Here is a 19,825-nt window from a genome sequence, read left to right on the forward strand (position 1 = left end):
TGGTCTTTGTGGCACATTCGGTTGAAGATTATCATAACCGAGAGAGTCAGCTGAGACTCCGTATTGTCTCCCACTGAAGCCAACTTAAATTGTACAGAAATGTACTTCGGCAACTCTCTCTCTCTCTCTTACTCTTCGACCACAGAAATTTGTATGACTGAAATAGACACAAGCTGTGGAGGCAGATATGAACGATTTAACTAGCGACCAGTGGTCAGGTGTTCCACCCTGTTAGGTGGACGTGTCCCAGCAAAACTTAGTGTTCTGATGTGCACACAATTCAACTGTCCGCGCTTGAGTCTATTGACATTCTCGTCGATTTCACTGTGAACTGAGTTTCGACTTTTTTCCCAATCTGAGTGTACCAGTGCTCACAATGCTAATTTTATTACGTCACATCGTTAAAAGACGATCAAGTCAACAACGGAGTAAACTGTTTTCGGACCAGCACCACGCAGATCACTGAAAGTTGTGGATATGAAGACTTGCTGAACCTAAGGAGAGGCTGGAGACAATACAATGCCACTGATATCATCTGTGTCCGCGCATCACCCGGCAGCATAGCCATACTACAGCCACTAGGTCTGAAAACCGCAGTGCTGGTAAGTGAGAAGACACGGATAACGAAGCACCTTCAACACAATCACATCTGTTTGACTGACTGAACAAATCTCCCCAGTGAACGAAGTGATGCTTGGGATTGTGTAATGAGATGGAACACAACTGGACGTCTTCAGTCTACGCTGAAAAGTCGAGAGTTTGCCTGTTTCATCTGGTTGACTAGTGAAGAACAGTTAAATAGGTAAGGTGTTTACTGGATGCCGAAGAGTGCTAGGATATCTTTTCAACAGAGGGCATCTGGATTTCAGAAAGACAACAAATGGAAAATAGAAACTGGGGTAAACTTCGAATCCCAGAACTGCAGTGATCAGTTTGACAGAAGGGGGCTCACAAGTGGGCCCACAACACTGGGCAAAACAACAAGTCACAAGGTATGTCAGTCGGAGCGAGATGGCTCAAGTGGTTAGAGCACGGTTCGTTTTCCGAACCCGACCTCTGCCTCTCGACTTCCCGTGTGTGGGCTTGGGCGACCTGGCAGCCTTCGTGCTTCCTTTTTACAGGCCGATCTTCCTTCGTGCTGGCAAGGTCGGATCAGCGCCCCGTAAATGTAAAAGTGAAGTCTCCAGTAACCGGCGAGATGATCCGCCCTCCTTTACCACCCTTGTTCAGTGCTCAATCTTGACTGCAGCCAGTGTTCACTCGGTTTAGGATCACTTGATTTGACGTGCACAAAATTGCCAAAGATCACCCCACCTTGGTGGCAACTGTTGACCTGTTCACCGAGCTTGGCAACTGAGTTGCAGACGTTTCGTCACCATTCGAGATATCATTAGTGTTCTGTTGGGTGGGTAGTTGCCGTCTTAGTACCCACCCTAATTCCACCCAACATAGTACTGTTGATGTCTCTTCGAATTCTGAACAAGCGTCTGCAAGCTAGTCGCCAGGCTCGGTGAGCGTGATCAACTACCAACGCCACCAATATTACAGCACATTACTGTATATGTTGAGAGGGTTCGGGAGGCTATTTGGATCAGTCGAAACTAAATTTAACAAACAAGCACATTTCAAGATATGCGAAACTCTCTATTGTCCGTCACCAAAAGACAGTGTTTTCGCATACTTCTGATCAAAGTAGTTGTATTATGAAACCATACGCCAATATTTCATGTCTTCACTCTGTTACATTATTGAAGAGCCCTATTCAACTGCACACACAACTCGTCATTATGCCTAAAGGGGATTATGAATGGATTTCTGATCGAATACGCATGCAAGACAGTCTGGCCAGTACAGGAGAACAACGATCATACTGACGAGGCCATGCGGTGATGCGACGCCATTTTTCTACCACTCTTAAGGGATAAGGGAAAATGTTTATCGGTAAGTGTCCTGATCGAAAAATCGTCGTGATTTCTTTAGTCCAATTTAACAAAACCGCGTTTATCTACCACCGAAGTGGAATTCGAAACTATACAAAATCACCGACTGCCAGGTCAGCCACTCCCTCATCTTTTCTCTTACCAGGTCCAAAGTGCAGCACATCAACGGGAACATCCAAAAACAATACACTGTACATCACTCTCGTTCACTTGAAGTTATCGACCAAACAAATTCCTCGGCGATTCCTCCACTGCATATTCCAACAAACATGTACGAATAGGCAAGTGCGCTCTTATGTAGAAGTAATGAAACGGTCTAAACAGCTTTTAGCAGACGGATCTTGAACGAGAAGAAACGAAATAGCACATTCAGGATAGTTGCTGGGTGGAAAAGTCCACGATCTTTGTTTTAACGTCAAACTACTGTCGGGGTCTGAAAAATCATGTTCATCATCATCATCATCGACAGCATGGCATCAGTGTTCAACACCGATGCTTCACTGCCGTACAACCATGATTTATTTGGTAGTCAGACGCTGAAAAGACATCGGTAACCGGTGTTAGTACGGTTCCACTGAAAAGCGATTGCACGCACATCAAACTCGTGTAACGTTGTGCTCGAAATGTGTTGCAGCTCAAATCACTGTCTTGATATCCCCATTTCCAGTCTTATGGCAAGGCGATGTATTGTTCCCGTGCATCAAAGCAGCCAAAACAACGAACCGGACAGACGGGACAAAATTTCACTGGATAAAATGTAAAATGCGGCGAGCGGAAGTCACTAGCCGATGGAGTGCTGTCAATAACCTAAAGGCTGATCGAAATCCAGACCATAACGCCCGGATTAGTCACTTGCAGAGGTGAATCAGCTGAACTGAACTGAGGCGGAAACAGGACGACCGCAGGAATGAAAGACGGAAAACGCGACCAGCTGTGTTTGCCTATCGAGAAACATTCGCGTAGACTGTCTTTGACATGTGGCGTCATAGTAACAGAGGTAATGGACGTTATCCCATAGTTATCGATTCAGAAAATTATGGAAACAATATTTGGAAAAAGCACCACAGGTTCCAGCTGTTTGTTCAACTACTATTTGTCCCACATTAAAAATCGGGTGTGCTCGGTCGAACGCAGTCGACAAATGCGGGTTAATATGACCACTAGTGAGAATTGAACGGCCCACTACGCAAGGACATCTGGAGCCAAATAAACTAAATAAAAAGATTAAGAGACAGATGGGTCACAGTGGCGTTACGAAGCTCCTCGTTTAGATTTTTTGGCGCCGAACAATGAAAGCAGAACATTCGCATCACTAGATCTCTGTGTTCAGATGTCGCCGAATTTGGGTTCCGTTAGTAATCAAACTGGTTTCGATGGTCGTTACGGGCCCGAAATAACCAAAATCAGGCATCAACAAGCAAAACACTGGATCTATTACGGGTTCTATCTCAAGGGTTTCTCGGGACTACTCAGGCATTAGACTGACTGACTGCACTGTCGTTCAGTGTCTGCGATATCTTATCCGGCGAATACTCCCCTTCGGAGGCAAACTCGTAAGGACATCCACTCTATAGCTGCGTGAAGATATGTGTGGGCTAACATTGAACAAGATGCCTGGACAACCCGTGTAATTGCGTGCAGAGATAGGTGAAAAACTCGTCCGAAGACGCAGGAGAAATAGGTCGAGGGTGGTTCCTACTCTGAAGACGCCACCCCTTGATGGGGACCAGCTTTGGTAAGCAAAGCTGGCAGTCACTTCTTCAAGAACAGCAGAGAACACCATCGCTCAATTCAATCCAGAGCGGGATATCTGCACATAATTCCAACACTGACTAGTTGGAATGGTAGAAGCGGATCAGACGTATAGTTACCAACTGGTCATACTGTACTGTGTGATGAATGACGGATGATGAGTATCACTACCGAAAGCGATTGGTTGTAAGGGAAAAAGCTAAACCATGTTTCTACGAGTGTTCTAGCACGCCCGAAAAAAAGACAACTATCCATATCGTCCGTACAGCCCATATATCAACTTTGCAACACCGAAGGATTGCAAAATTAATTCGCAGGCTGTCACTTTTAGTTGCACGTTAAATCTATTCACTAAGCACAGGATTTAGGGAACTGTTATATCTAGCAACGTTGTGGAATGTAGGTAGTTCGGGTACGCTACTTGGTTGTTGGTCTGTTCGCCGAGCTTGGCAGTTGGATTGCAAACGTTTCATTACCAATCGAGGTGACATCGTCAGTGCAGGGTTGAGTGGGTGAATTCCTCCTCTCCTGCCCGTGATTATATAGCTATATAATCACAGGCAGGAGAGGAGGAATTCACCCACTCAACCCTGCACTGACGATGTCACCTCGATTGGTAATGAAACGTTTGCAATCCAACTGCCAAGCTCAACGAACAGACCAACAACCAAACTGCTATATCTGACTGCTGTTCCCGCTCCGGTGACGATAAAGAACACAAGCGAGTGCGTGCGGGTGCAACACGTATAAGGGACCTCACGCTATTTGAATTTTACTTTCATCGATTCAGGCTGTTGCTGAATCGATTGAATTCTCGATTGGCCTGGATGCTTGCCGGCTTCCCTATTGAGATTTTGGTGGATTTTTTTAGTCTCAGTAGGTTTAGAGCACTCTGGGTTACTTTCAGGAATCTGACCTTCCTGACAGAAACCAAGCAATCAAGTCCCAGCGAGCTTGAATACTTTTACCTCCACCGCTGTTATTATGCTAAAAGTGTGTAATTATGGTAATGGATGGACCATGAAGTGAGGAGACCATGTTTGCAGGAAAAACACTACCAAGAGAAAGGATATCAAGTTTAAGGAAACGGAAAAACCTGTGCAAATCACAGCTGCCCTAAGGTAGGATGCATGGATGAGGGCCCTGACCGTCTTTTTGGGCTTTCTGACAGCAACTAAGCTCACGAATAATAATAAACTGAGCAGATAAAAGAAACTTTGTCATTCACTGGTATACTGTCGTGGATGATGAGGATTGAGCGTGCATTAGGTACGAAATTACACGAGTGGAACCCTGATAGTACGTTACCATTCGATTAGTGCCAACTCGTTTCCGTCAACACAATTAGTTTGGCAGACAGGTGTGTAGGCTTATCAAGCGGGAGATTGCCTGCAGAAGAAAAGCATATATTCTTTCAGCGGTCAGGTGAAAATCGGAGGTTGCGGAAGGTAACCGATTATATTCAAGTCCTCAAAAACGTACGCGTTCAGTAGGTCTCGCCAAAAACTGCTGAGTGGTCAGGTAAAGCAGTCATGTTGAAGACAGTCAGAACACAAGCACTCCAGAGTGCAGGAAAGCTGTGTATCTGAGGCTCCAGAAAGGCTTTCAACGTACGCAAACCAGCAGTGACTCCGATCCTAAGAGGTAGCAGAAGTCCACTGGTCCAGGGAAGTTCAGTGTCGCCAACATTTGTATTCTCCAAGATAAGAACCATATAATCAGCATAAGCGATCATATTGTGAAGATATGATGGTCCTTAGGTCGTTTCCAAAAAGTCACTCAATTATTTTAGAATGCAAGTGAACTATAGACTGAAACTTCTGTTGCAAAATATGACAGCTGAAGACATGAGGAAACTATGAATTTAAGACGGATGCATTGTCCATACCAGTGTTGTGTCCATCGTTTTTTTTCATCAGAAGGATTTCAAGAGCAAAGGCCACTGGATTTGTTGAACCAACTTAGTATAAGAAAATGCATAGATCCACTGCCCCATAGTTAGACGAAAGACATTTGAGCCATTAACACATGCCGTTGGTCGACATTTCCAGGTGCCAACCGATGGTTTTACCCAGTAGGTTGTTGCACTGACTACCTGAGATCTCGTCCGAAATCGAGTGGTGAGATCACTAGTTCGTTGTACCGCCCATCTGCTCTTTGGATGTGTTGATATTCTAACGAGCACGTAGCATCACATAAGGTTCACACGTGCAGTGGAACAAAGTCCGTTGACAAATATCCCTCGAAAAAGTTTGATGACGTCTGTAGTGTACACGAATCGCGAAAAGTCGGTCAGATCAGGGAAACACAAAATAATGGCCTATAACGTTCGAATCAGGCTGAACTGGAATTCGGAAAAACTGTAGATGCCTATTTTTTGACGAGCTATACTCATTTGCAAATTACATTACCCGTTTGTGATATCCCTCAATTAAATGTGATGCACAGACTTCTGGTATTTCTGTTGGCACGATAATCGAGATATCACAGTATATTTCGTTCCTGAAAATCCTTCGACATCCCAAGACCGGTTTCTCCATTCTTGGGGTTCATAGGTGAAGCGTAGTCTCAGCGCTTTCATCAACCTTGTGTTCTACTTGAACACCAAACTGTAGGTAATTGATCAAATACACTCATCTCCGACCTTTTTGAAGCACATTCAACTGGGAAATGTAACGAACGAGGGGTTCGGTTGAGTCACACGATTCCACCAACTAACTGTGCAAACGAGCGTGTTTTGTGTATAATTTGGGTTCAAGCAGACCACAAGGTTCACGGAAACGTTGGGACTATGCCTACCTCATGAGCTCCAAGAAACCGGTCGCACAGCGTTTCGTTTAGCAACCTCATGAGCAGTGTGTTCCATCATGATTCTTCTTTGACGTTCCTAATTTGTGTTTGTGATTGGTAGATAGCTTTTAGTTTAGAGTCAGCCGGTCATTTGTAGATCGGCGAATGTCGTGCTAGAACGGACGCGTTGTAGGAGAAAGCACTGGTCAATGTTTCGGCTGGTATTGAACCAACTGCTTTGCAAGCCAGTGGTAGTCCAGGGGAGAAATAGTCACGAGAAAGAACCAAACTATAAAAGGAACACAAGCAAAAACGCCCCAATAAAACCGAAAGTTTGATCCAGAAAACTCAGGCAACAAGTGTAAACTAACGGAAGTTAGCTGAAGAGCAGTGATTTTATGCCAAGCTTTCGAGAATCACGAATCCACCTCAGTACGACAGTGACTGCAGCTGAAAGGGTACACTAGTCACAAATTTAATCGATTTACGGAAAAAACAAGACCCAATATATAGATCTAGTATGGGTTAATCAGACGAAATGGGCGAATTCCACACTTTGATGTTCAGGAGCGTGTGCCAGAAACTTCCTGGCAGAAGGTCCATGCAGAACGCCAAAGGTTCCGAGGAAGGGTCTTTCCGTTCCAATGAGATATGGCGCAGAAGTGTCATCATCATCATCATTGTCAGCTGTAATAACCGCGTACTCGTCGGTGGTTGGTTGTAGTTGCCACAGTTTCGTTCACCGATGATTTTGGGGGAGGGGCAGAAGTGTAGCAAGATGCGTTACACATCAAATGTCAGAATACAAACAGCCAAAAGCTACATCCACCTTCGATAGCCTGGTGATTAGAAACTGTGCTGAGCCAAAGAAGTGACCGATGCTCCAACATCACAGGCTAGAAAAATACCATCCCTTGAGTTGACCAAATATACTTGGAAAAGGTCAGTGGGCCCCGTGATAAGATAAAATGACACCCCATTTTCTCAACTGCAATTATTAATAATTATAAATAATGGCCAATAATAATAACAATACTTCATCCGTAACACCCTCCCGGTGCCTAGCTGCCATGCCACCCGAAGGAAGCACGAGGGCTGGAATACTGCCAGGTTGCTCAAGCCTAGACAGGGGAATTCGAGAGGTGCAGGTTGGATTCGCACCACGGACCTTCTAGCCAATAANCTCCCCCCCCCCATATATATATAACCTTTTCCCGATCGCTTATCTTCGGCCGTGAGCTTTATGGACATTTTCCGGACATCTAATTTTGTCCATTTGGGCGACTTTTTACAATAGCAGATGACTTATCAGGCATCGAAGATCGATTGAAATTATCAAGATTACGCTTGCAAGACGGAATACTGCAGGGGTTGTATTAGGTGAGAGATGATCACCATGGAATTAGACAATGTAAAGTAATGAAATGGAGCTTTAAAGGGACTGCTTGTGATGCAGCAACCAATATCCCATCACAAACAGCTGTTTACTTGTTGGTGGCTGTTACCAGTTCGTGTATGAGCCAGCTCTGATGCTGCATCGGACCACGGCAGCCCAAGCACGCCGTTTTGAAGGGAATCTGCCACCTACGTCGATGAGCATTAGTTTATCGACGCACGCGCCACGGACGTCTTGGAGACAGCTCGTACACAAAGGGTCTCTTTGTGTTTGGCAATGACGAGCAACTCTAGTAGTTCAATGGTCAGGCGGTGAGAAATGACAGCACACGTTATAAAAAGCTCGGGGTAATCCGACGCACGCTGCATTATTTCGGAGACAGGAACAGCATTGCCTTCGCTGAATACTAGCGCTTCAATAAGATCCCACAAGTGGAGTCACAGAAATGATCGGTCTAAGCACCAAAGCATCGCTACACAACCCCAAAAAAGCCATACTTTTAAAATATTGTCCCAGCTGTCAACGCCGTAACACCATAGGCTGAAGATGGGATTGGAAGTTGCGTTCAGGCGTAGTAAAGGACAGATAAAATCGATGGACTCACCCATGCAAAGCCCAAGTGTGGTACTGCGGAACGCGTCGTCCAGCCTGTAGAACAAATATTCCTGTCAAGCCTGTGTCCAAATTTAGTCCAACAGGGCAACCCTGACGCCCTGGAAGGGAGCAGGAACTCAACAAGAGAACTCGATCACCAGGCTGATGGGTCAGGAAAACGGATTTTGATGGATTTCGACGTTTGTTAGGGCTGGGTGACCTACAGTTTTGCTGCTGAAGGTTAAGATGCCTCTGCTGTTGTTGATATGTACCACCGACAGAAAATCCATTACACCGGGTGGTTGCAGACGCCAGCTGACTAGTTATGGGTGTCATGGAGCTAGACATGGAAACGTAAGGGCCTACTGCGCCATCCGGACTATCCCCAGGCCTTGGAAGCTGATATGATCCCGAGTCGACGGCCATTGATTCCGACGGGCTGCCAAGATCCAAGATTTGTGAGCAACAGTCTCCATCAACCGAGGTTAACATTTCATAGATCTATACACGGAATTCGAAAAGCAGACAAAGTGCAGAAAGTACCTCACGGATTATTTCATGAGCATTTGGACACATAGAAACACGAAGACAGCAAGCCTTCTCAGTAAACGAACGCAGGATACACAAAGAGAAAACAGCTGTGCGCTAACTAGTTGCGTCCCTGTAGGCTACTAAAAACCCCTGCTCAGTAAAATAACCATCGGAATAGACCAACTTTCACTTTATGAGCTAATTGATGAATAAGTAGGAGTAGCTTCTTTTATGCGACACATTTTACTTCCACAGTAACTTATCAGAGACACACGGTAGTAATGCATGTTTACTGTCCCGAAAGACCGCGCGTCTAACAGTCTAGCGTCAAAATACTCGGACGAGAGATCCAATAGCTATCGACCCCGCAAATGGAAAAATGGCAGTTTTTGTGCACTTAAGGAACTAAGATGACGATTTTATAAAAAGCACCTAGTAAACGATGGGTCCACGCTCATGAAGTATCAATACAAACTAAATCTGGTCCAAATGGCCACCCTTTTTCTTCGTTTGGCGCTTCTACGGCACCTTCAAAAATCTTAAGCCGAACGGACCGACAGCAGTGAGTTGGTCACAGCACATCGTCGCGTTCTAATGCAATTGCGCGGTGGCATCCACATGTGCACCATTCACCAAAAAAATGCCTATGGGCCGCCAACCGCTTCACGTGACCTATTCACTAAAAGTCTGACTGTATCGTTTTTGTAGATTATGGCCCTTCGTGCAAACTAAGATGGAGCCACTATATGCTTCAATCGGTTGTTTCAACCCAGATTATTATAGATAGCGCAATCAGCCGTCTTCTCATCAAACGCGAAGGAAAGTAAAAAGTATCGAGCATCACAGTCATATCCCTTGGATCCTTGAGCAACGCGTAGGGAATCGGGGAATGGGTCAAGATGACTCGCCCTGCTGTTGGACTGAGATGAACGGGCCTTGAGTGGTTCAACTAAGTTTGACATCTCAGACACTGCAATTTCAGCTCCGTGGTTCTCTTTCATGATTTACTGCTTACTGAAACTTTCGCGCCTATCGAATTAATGACTGCATTGATACTTTTCATGCTCCGCCTCTGTCCATTTGTTTCAACTCATGGGACCCTGCCACAAGGGAAAATAAAACCCACACAAGAATAAAACGAAAAAGCTGGCGTGGCAAGCACACTTCGGAATGTACCCGATTTTCGTGCAAATCTGTTAAGTTTATCAACGGACCAAAAGCGCCTTGAATCTACCATCGGCAAAAGAGTTATTGGTTCACTAGGAATTCAGAGTTCAAGCCAACGCACTACACACAAGCAATGATTCTATTGTACACTGCTCTTCCACAGACTTGAAAACCTGTCACCTATTAACAGCCACCATGAACCGAATTCAGACTGTTGTCTGATACACGCTCTGAGGATTTTGTGACGTGCCACCCAATACATTTGAATTCCGTTGGTATCGATTAATACTACTCGCAGCATTTCAATACCTGCAAATGGAAAAAATAAACGATCAGCTGTAACATCCTTTCGTCACCTCGCTGCCAAGTCACCCGAAAAAGGCACGGGATCTGAGATAATGCCAGGTTGCCCCAGCCTAGACAAGAGCAGTCGAAATGCCGGGGTCGGACTCGAACAACCACCAGCAAGTCCGTGGCTTAAACACTGAGTAATCACGAGCTCTGTAACATCCGTAGCGCTGGTCGTTTTCATGAGATGCACGTTTGAGAGGACGTGATGTGTCTACACTCAGTGACCGCAGTTCAGTCACCTTCTCATCCAACTGCCCAGACACTTGTAGGTCACATTTGCTGTTGAGCGCATCATATAGTAACTCGTTCGTCCAGCTGTAGCACCCTTTCGGTGCCTAACTGCCATGGCACTCGAAGGTTGCAAGAGAACTGGGATACTGCCAGGTTGCCCAAGCCTACACAGGGGAAGTCGCGAGGCGGAGGTCGAGTTCCAACCACAGACATTTCGTCGGCAAATTCGTGCTCTAACCACTTAGGCCATAGTAATGCATAGCAATGCAGGAGCAAAGGAGCATACGACAGATGCCGGTGACGTAGCTCTTGATCGACCCCCATGCAGAAACATGAGGCAAACTAATTGTGCGGAAATCGTCAGTTTCAGACAAATGCAAATCGGCACTCCGTGAAAAAAGCCACATGGTAACTCAAATACTCGCGTAAAATTTGGATGTAGTATAGTGAAACCAAGCAATATTGTTTGGATTTCGCTAGGCCATCTGTGGAAAAACTCGATGTTTCAACAAATGCATGTATGGTTGGACTAGGAAGAAAACAATTCGGAAGTCAGTGGATTATCGACAGTTTTGTGCCAGTGTTAACGGCGCTAGCAAATTAGCAAGTCCGTTCTGAACGCAATAGACCTATGGCGTTCAGGGGTTGAAGCTGGTCCAATACCACGTCTTCAAAGATTATTATCAGGACGGAAGATGGTTCATTGGCAAACAGAATGCAGAAATTCCGCAGCAACATTCAAAACGTCTAAGGGCAAAGGATAAATCTGCAGTTCATCAAACATTCTTCAGGATTCTGCGTAGCTTTCGAAGTATTGTACTGCCAAAAGAATGCCAATTCAATCGCTGAGTCCGTGGGGAGGAAAATCACAGTTAGTGCCTTATAACGCCTCGGTATGGCCGGAGCGGGTGCTTTCAGAAACAAGCAATGCCATCCTTTGCACCCCAATGAAATGCCTCCATGTGACCTGCTAAAATGTAGCTCATGTTAGGGAATTCCCACTTACATTTAAGACTCCATACCTGGACACCCGAATTGAAATACGCTGATGACCTCGTTCTGTTAGGTGACGTATCCTGAATAATCCAACTCGCTACGCAGCACTCGGAGGGTTGAAAATCAAGACGTCAAGAACCACGTTTTCCTCCATCGGCGTGGCCATTCGGTCTCTCAGTCTAAGAGATAGAATAACCCATCAGGTTTCTCACTTCAAATATCTTGGTTCCGCCGTCTTCATTCATCCGTAACACCCTTCCGGTGCCTAGCTGCCGAGCTACCCGAAGGAAGCACGGGGGCTGGGAAACTGGCAGATTGTCCAAGCCTAGACAGGTGAAGTCGAGAGGCAGAGGTCGGGTTCGGATAACCTTCAAGCAGCTGAACTCGGTCTTGTGGGAAAAACAGATTAGTTTACGCATGAAAATCTAGGCCTTCAGCCTGGTCCACTGTCTAATCCTGAATTATGACTGCAAACATGACCGCCACGAGCAGATGACATCCGAAGGCTGGTTTCTGGCAATCTGAGGGTGTCCAGTGATGAGATCCGAAAACGTTGTCATGAACTACATCACCTCTCTCACGACAGCGTCTGCAATGGTTTGGTTGTCTGTCACACAAGAACGATAACGAAATCACCAGATAACCCTTGATCCCTACACGACGTCGAGGATGGCGTTATCGCCTAATTGAGTACGACTAATAGCGACATGGACCAGTTTGATTTCCATGTGCAGTTTGCGCAAATCTGCAAGCTTGTCGCGTACCTTGGCAGCGCGGATGAGACGTTTCTAAACAAATCACTCAGCTACAACCCTCTTTCGGTGCCTAGCTGTCATGCCATCCAAAGGAAGTACGAGGGCGCGGACACTATCTGGTTACCCAAGCCTAGGCAGACGAATTCGAGATGCAGATGTCTGGCTCGAACCATGGACCTTCCGGTCACAGGTTCTCAAACATACCTTCCGGGTATGGGCCGCATGATTGGAGTGGTTGTGTCGAACTGACGCGCAGTCTCGTTTACGTCGTAACGATACTTCTCATACACTATTGCCATCTGCAATTGTCTGTCCGGCACCATGTGAACCAGGTGACCCCGAGCGATTGACGTTGGCGCAAGAACTTCCCATTCCATGACAGTACGAAATAAGTTACGGCAGTGAAACCTCAGACGCATTGATCGCGTTGTTCCGTCTCATCTGCTGTCCAAGCAGATTAACGGACAAAACCGTCAAGCAGTGTTTGGGATTTCCAGACCTGCACGTATCAACCACGTGATACAGACGGAACTTGCCGAACTGGGTCAGCCGACCTCGTTTATGGACTCACGAAGTGTGCGTGCAACATTGCATTCCGATAAGCACGTCGATTCTTTAGTCCATACTGTGTCGAATGAATTTCAGCTGTGAACGGTGAGACGTTTAGCCTGAGCGCATCCGAGCGAGTGATTTCTCATAAGGTGGTGACATTTCTGAACAGTGGTTGTGAAGATACCAAACAACTGTTCACTGAACCGTCAAGAAAATTCTACCTGATGAGTGCATCGCTGTGAATTAGTGATCGTGTCAGTTTTTTGACGGTGGCGAGGACATAACTCTAGGCCTATTCCTGTGACCAACAAGCGTAGTGTGTACCCCAGGATTGGAGGTAAACACTGCCTCTCTACGATGCCGCGTATTTCCGAACACTGAATGCTGTCTCCCAACCAACTCCTGGATCCATTCAACAACACCCGTGATATGTATCCGGCTTGACCTGATGAGGACATAAGGGACAGATCTATCGTTTACATAAAAAACCGTTTAGTTGTAGCACCCTTTCGGTACCTAACTGCCATGCCACCCGAAGGTTGCACGAGGGCTGCCAGGTTGCCCAAGCCTAGACAGGGAGTTTACATCAATATTTATACCAATTGGCAATCGACTACTATGCACAGTGAAATGGAAGGATTGACTAGTGTATTAGACTTCAGGATCGTTCTTTTGATTGAAAGACTGCAGTACGGCGCACATAGCTATCATCGATCTGGAAAAAACACTCGGAACTAAACAACCATGCTTTAAGGGTTTGCCTATTGAAAATGCATCAATATTGTCGTAGGGGTGCAGGCTATATAGCATTGATACACGCTTGTAAATGCGACTGTCCAATAAACGAGATAAGAACAATCAACCCCACTGATACTTCCTAATACCGCACGATCGATCCGACAAAAAAATCCTCCTGCAAGCTGGGACCTTCCACAAAACAAGGCGAGGCATAGCAACTCGAAGGAATAAACAGGGTTTGTGGTTTGGTGGAGACGCTCCCGCACCACCGTGACGGTTTACGAGAGCAGCAAACAAACGGTACTTGAAGAAATAGATCAATTTCCTGCTCGCAATATGTAGCCTGCGGGAAGATGAAATCTGGGCCGAAAAAGAGACAGGCATCTGGTACATATGACCGACAAATACATGTCGTGTACGGTTGCGATCTTATACACAAAAACGTTTCGCAAGACACATCGAATTATTCTTCAAGAATACCGAGAAAGCATGCAAACGTCATCATCACCATCATCAACAGCATACATCAGTGTGTAACATCACTGCTTCGCTGCAAATGTCACTGGTCAGAATAGCCATAAAATTCGACAAAAAAAGGCTCATAAACAGCAAGCTACCGGCAAGCCAAGCAACACATTTTTACCATCTACTTGATCGAAGTTTTAATGTAACATGACCAGACCCGGTTGTGTGCCGCGGTAGAGCAGGCCCCGCTAAGCGCAGAAAGCACCATAAGCCTTCTGAATAACCGAAAACAAGTCAACGAATGAGGATTCCGTGTAAAGCATGGGAAAATATGTTGAAAAAACTGCCACGATGATGGGGCCCTCAGGTTGTAAAGCCAAGCCACATTGCTACGGTTGTGAATGACCCACAAAGAGATGGATGCGCACCGAAATAACATGTGTGAATTGTGACCACCCGGTCTTTTCGAAAAAAAATCACTTCTGACTGACGGGAGAGTGAAAGTACTTTTTGGACAAGCATACAGTACAACGAGGATCGTGGAAGTTGATGCGATCATGAACGTTGGACCACATACAAGGAGACCGGCGTGCAAAGGAATGAACCACTAGAGGGGTTGAACAGCAAAGATTGAGAAAATCCTACGGACATTACCTGTGGACGGTAAACAAAATAAGAAACTACCACATAGAGCCTAGACACATGGGTGGTGGTGCTGCTGATAAGCTGCAAACCAACAAAGGAGATTAACTTCCGCCCAGATGAAAGCACGACCTTCCTATGAATTGAACGAATGGCACGTATCTCAGCTCGCTTGCTCTTTTGCGAAGCAAAGTCAAAATTTATTCAACATGTGTGATTCTTTATAGACAGGACACAACAAGAGAAGAAGCCACAGGCCGTTTCCCGAGGAGATTCAAATCAAAGTGGTCCCTACATCATGTTAAGGATGGCGTTGTCACCTCGGATGACAACTAAACCTGGCTGAGTCAAGAGCGACACGGTCTCCCTGTGATACGTCAGTGGATCCCGATTTGTGCAGGTCTGCGGCCCGCTGCAGGCACTCAAATGTCATTCAATCTCGGGGAAAGAACGTCTTAGCAAAGAGTGAAAAGAAAGGGAAAGCATGCAAACACAATGCAAAGAAGACATATGTTCTCAAGGATCACGACCGAGAACAAATGTTTATAGTAGCAGCAATGGGCCTTACAAGGGAACAAGATGCGATCAGTGGAATTGACCCAGCATAGTTTGTAAACCTTACCCAACGGAAGCTCAGTGCACAGCGATACAAAATTTAGCGAGGTAATTTGGCTGGGAAATGACAGCACGCTAAATGGAATAGGTTATGTGTCATGTCCTGTAAGGTTTTGAACCAAGTGCGAGCAGAATTAGCTGCACCCCAACTTGAAAGGTTCGAAGATCCCCATATCACCCGATTTGACTGTAACTGCTTTCGTTTCGGATCCCCCTTCGGGGCAAGGTGATTGCCCGAAAGGGTTTGGAAACGTTGGATCGCGTAGAATACGTCCCAACAACCTGAGCCTTACAGCTTTGGCGAATCCGATTCACCAGTATGCACTCCCTTACGCAGCACTTCGTCGCGGACAACTAGCGACCAACTAACTCTCCATTAACTACAAAGGCACTGGTGATGAATGCGTTTCAGGAAGATCGTTTCAGAAGAGCCTAGATTCGCAAACATAAAGTGTAGGGGGTCTAGTTTCAAGGAAATTCGGTTTCAACGGCATAAACAATGCCAGTTAGCAAACACTGTCCGCGCGTCTACGGTAGTAATTTCATCTGTCACAGTACAATTGCTGCAGTATAGCTGTTCGAACATATAACCCGATCAACAAACTCACGTTTTTCGGCCTTAATTTTCAAAGGTACACAAATGCTTTGGAATCGAAAAAGAAGGGATATGTATCAGCAAGTTCCAAGAGTACTCCTCCCGCTGTCCATGTATCCACCATACAAGGGTTATTCTATCTACAACCGAGAGATCATTTCATGTCAACCGAACAGTGGTTGTTGGTTGTAACGCTGCTCAAACATCTGATGTAGTGTAAACATGGGGAACTTCCATTGACGCCCTCAGTTTCTTATTTCGCATGCCGGAGTACTATGGAAGCTAGTAGCCGTTTTATGATAATAATAATAATAATAATAATAATAATAGTCGTTCAGCTGTAGCGTTCTTTCGGTGCCTAGCTGCCATGCCACCCGAAGGAAGCACGAAGGCTGGGATAATGTCAGGTTGCCCAATTCTAGACAGGGAGAGTCCAGAGGCAGAGGTCGGGTTCGAACCACGGACCTTCCGGTCAGTAAATTCGCGCTCTAACCACTTGAACCATCTCGTTTTATGATAAACCTAAGGCATATGCATCTCTGGTTGGAACAGTCAGTTCGACACCTTTTCAGCGAACGTGCCGTGAATAGTTGGCACCACTCTATTGGAAGGCGTCCTTGTTCCCAAGTGAGTTCCAACAGGCTGGTCACGGCGTAACAAAAACTCTTCAGAGTCTTTCAATAACGCAAGCAGAAGCTAATCTGGCCCAGTAGACCGATGGGCTCTCAAGCAAGAGGCACATTGGTACTTTACAAACAGCAACTGTTTACATGTTGTCTATGAATGTTGTCGAGACATTCGAGGTGATCCTTTTCTGGATTCATCCTCAGGCTTGACATACTAATGCGTGAATTTTACGCCTATATGTATGCTGAGGCCTGACCAGATACCAAACATGATTCTTTCGCTTGAATGCTTATGGAAATAGCAGACAACTAATTGCTAACTGTACCACGATGTGTGAGCGGACAATGTCTGACACAAGTATTCCAGAAACTGAAAAGAGAGCAGAAGCTATGGCAGTGTGCTGAGGTGAATGTGGGATACGTGTGAGTTGCGGAAGATTATTGATGCCTTGGAGGGGAATGAAAACGAGGAAACCAGGATCAGAAGTAACCAGTGAAATTCGACTAACCTCGGAATCTGGTGAGCGAAGGCGCGGATCACGTGAATACAGACGAATCGACCAACCGATATGAATGTCATTCAGAGGCTTTTTAAAACACGCGTCGTGCAACTCGGTCAGTCCGGGGAGCTGGTCAGGGGAGAAATCCTGTGCGAGCACCAGACGGTAGCTAACTTTATCCGCAAGTTCAGGCCGGATGTGGAAATTTGGATTGACTGAAAAGGGAGGGGGTAAAGAGAGGCGATACCAGAAAAGGATCAGTCGATTATCAGGTACCGCTATTTAGTAAGAAAAATAGGTTTTTGAAACTGAACTTGTGTAGACGAAATGCAGGTAACTTCATTAACCTACAGCACACAGCGGTAGGCAACTTGTATTTGAAACTTTCGACAAATGGAACATGAGCGAAGATTGATGGAGACTAGCGGTTGCATTCTGGTTCACAGACTCATTGGATTCAGTTCAGGCAGCCAAAAGTAATATTTAAAGAGGTACAATTAAAAACCAGTAGCTAGACGAGTTCCAGGGTAGATATGGTCTTAATGAACAAATGTCGGTGGTTGGTTTGAGGTCGGTCCATGCGTCACATCCCACAAACCTTGACGTTTCGTATGTACTCTTGTCGAAAAAACCTCCCAGATGTTAAGAGGTACTTCATGCTAGTCGGGTGGACTTTATCATCAGACAGATGGACGAAATTGGAAACCTCAGATGGACTGGAGACTTTGGCCCTACTAATTCCTAGTAGGACCTACCTAGTAGGACCACTTTTTAGGAATCAGGAGACGCAGGTACTAATCAGCACAGCAGCTGAACTTTGAAAAGTTACGGCAATTTAGAGTGTTCGGAAGCTAAGCTCAGCCCATTCTTTGTACTGACTAGTGAGCCTGAGAGCTGAACGCGAATGGTTTGTTAAATACTGTTCAGCTGTGAACGCTGACACGTGTGGGCAAGGTGATAGTTGGTTTAGGAATTCTAATCAATTTCAAACCGGGGGCGGGCTGAATAACCGGATGACGCCTCAATGGTAAGCCTGTTGTACTGTGACGAAATTGGATTTTACATTGAAGAGATGACGAGCGCAACCAACGATATGAGGAAAAGTCATCCTCGTTATTCGTTCGAAAAGAAATAAAGGCACGCAGCTTAAGGAAACTAAGCGAGTGTCAGTTATCCATCGAAGGCTTGAACAACCAAGAAACTGCTGAGATGAAGAGTACACCAAGCCAATAGCGGCACACCGTTTCTCATCATCACCATCACTACCAGAGACAGCAACATCGGTGTGGGCAATGACGTTTCATTCCCGTACAACCAAAGTTCAATTATAACTAAAGCCTGAAGTGAAGAGAAAACAGCGGGAGACGGAGGGACCTGGTGCAAGCTTATCAAAAGCGCTCTGAGGTACCAACACCTCTAAGCGATCAGTTAGACAACCTGGGAAGAAAGTAACCGCACGAACGCCGTTGAAATCAGTTAGCCGTCATATCTTGTAATGTCTCCAGCCAAATCCAGGGGGGAGTGGTGTTCTAAAGAATGACTCTGCACTTTGAGCAAAGCGCAGACAACCTGGGAAGAAAGTAACCGCACGAACGCCGTTGAAATCAGTTAGCCGTCATATCTTGTAATGTCTCCAGCCAAATCCAGGGGGGAGTGGTGTTCTAAAGAATGACTCTGCACTTTGAAGGTGCAAAGCGCATGCAGTATTATGGCATACCGTTTGTAGGTAAAAAGACGAGTTCACTCATAACAAACAAGGGACACATCATTCAGGTGCACTGATAAACAGTAATTGGATTACTCTGTCCAGGAATAGCCCATCACAACTGTACGATTGCACGCAAAATTAATGCTCTTTTAAAGAGCGCACCGAAAGTAAATCCTATGAACGTCATGCAATGGCACGAGCTAAAACCTCCACCTAAAGGCTTTTAATGGGGTATGGAATATTTATTCAGCAGAGGATATATACTGTGCATCCGATACGCACACACGAATACCAGCTTTTGGATTACATTTGATTAGCCAAAATGTGACGAAGGGAACAAGGCGCCAACTCCAACATATCAGAAAATTCGCGTTTAACAGGAGTGAAAAATTTTAGAACAGCTGCGGAAAGATGACAGTGAGTGACCGGCCGAAAGCGTGGCTTCGCTCGAAGTACGGAGCTTTTATACAAAACAAAAACGGCGCTCAAACAGCCTCCAACTGGTTATGCTTCACTATGGGAGGATTTGAATATAGGCTGGGATGAAAAAAGGACAACGGATTATTTGAGAAAAACATATATCCGTTCCAAATATCTGGTTAGGGTAGCGACTTGGCCGATCCCACGCCTCTCCACAAAGAACCACGTTGACCGCATCCCGCGAGTGGAACATCGTACACCTAAATTATTCACTATGCTCATGTAGAATCGGATAAGAACCAACAAAGTGAGCAGTGGGTTTACAAGACGGCTGAAGCTGAAAAACGAAAGTCACTAGGCTCAGGTGATGCAGCAGCGTTGAGTACCTGGCACTTGGAGGCGCGATTTGCACTGTCTTCTTGTGTTTCTGTGTCTTGAAAACCTCTGCAGATAGATCAATC

The 19,825-nt window shown here is 45.7% G+C and overlaps 1 protein-coding gene across 1 annotated transcript in view; it reads right to left on the reverse strand.

Moving 5' to 3' along the window:
• T265_01146 (hypothetical protein) overlaps positions 1-19,825 on the reverse strand; it is a gene marked incomplete at both ends in the record, with an annotated part of 65,789 nt that overhangs the window by 22,290 nt on the left and 23,674 nt on the right. The window contains 2 exons of the mRNA XM_009165107.1: positions 8,483-8,973; positions 17,246-17,451. Coding sequence (XP_009163371.1) covers positions 8,483-8,973; positions 17,246-17,451 — 697 coding nt within the window. The remainder of the gene's footprint in view (positions 1-8,482; positions 8,974-17,245; positions 17,452-19,825) is intronic.

The sequence above is a fragment of the Opisthorchis viverrini genome (genome assembly GCF_000715545.1).
Source record: "Opisthorchis viverrini unplaced genomic scaffold opera_v5_12, whole genome shotgun sequence".
Taxonomy (NCBI): Eukaryota; Metazoa; Platyhelminthes; class Trematoda; order Opisthorchiida; family Opisthorchiidae; genus Opisthorchis; species Opisthorchis viverrini.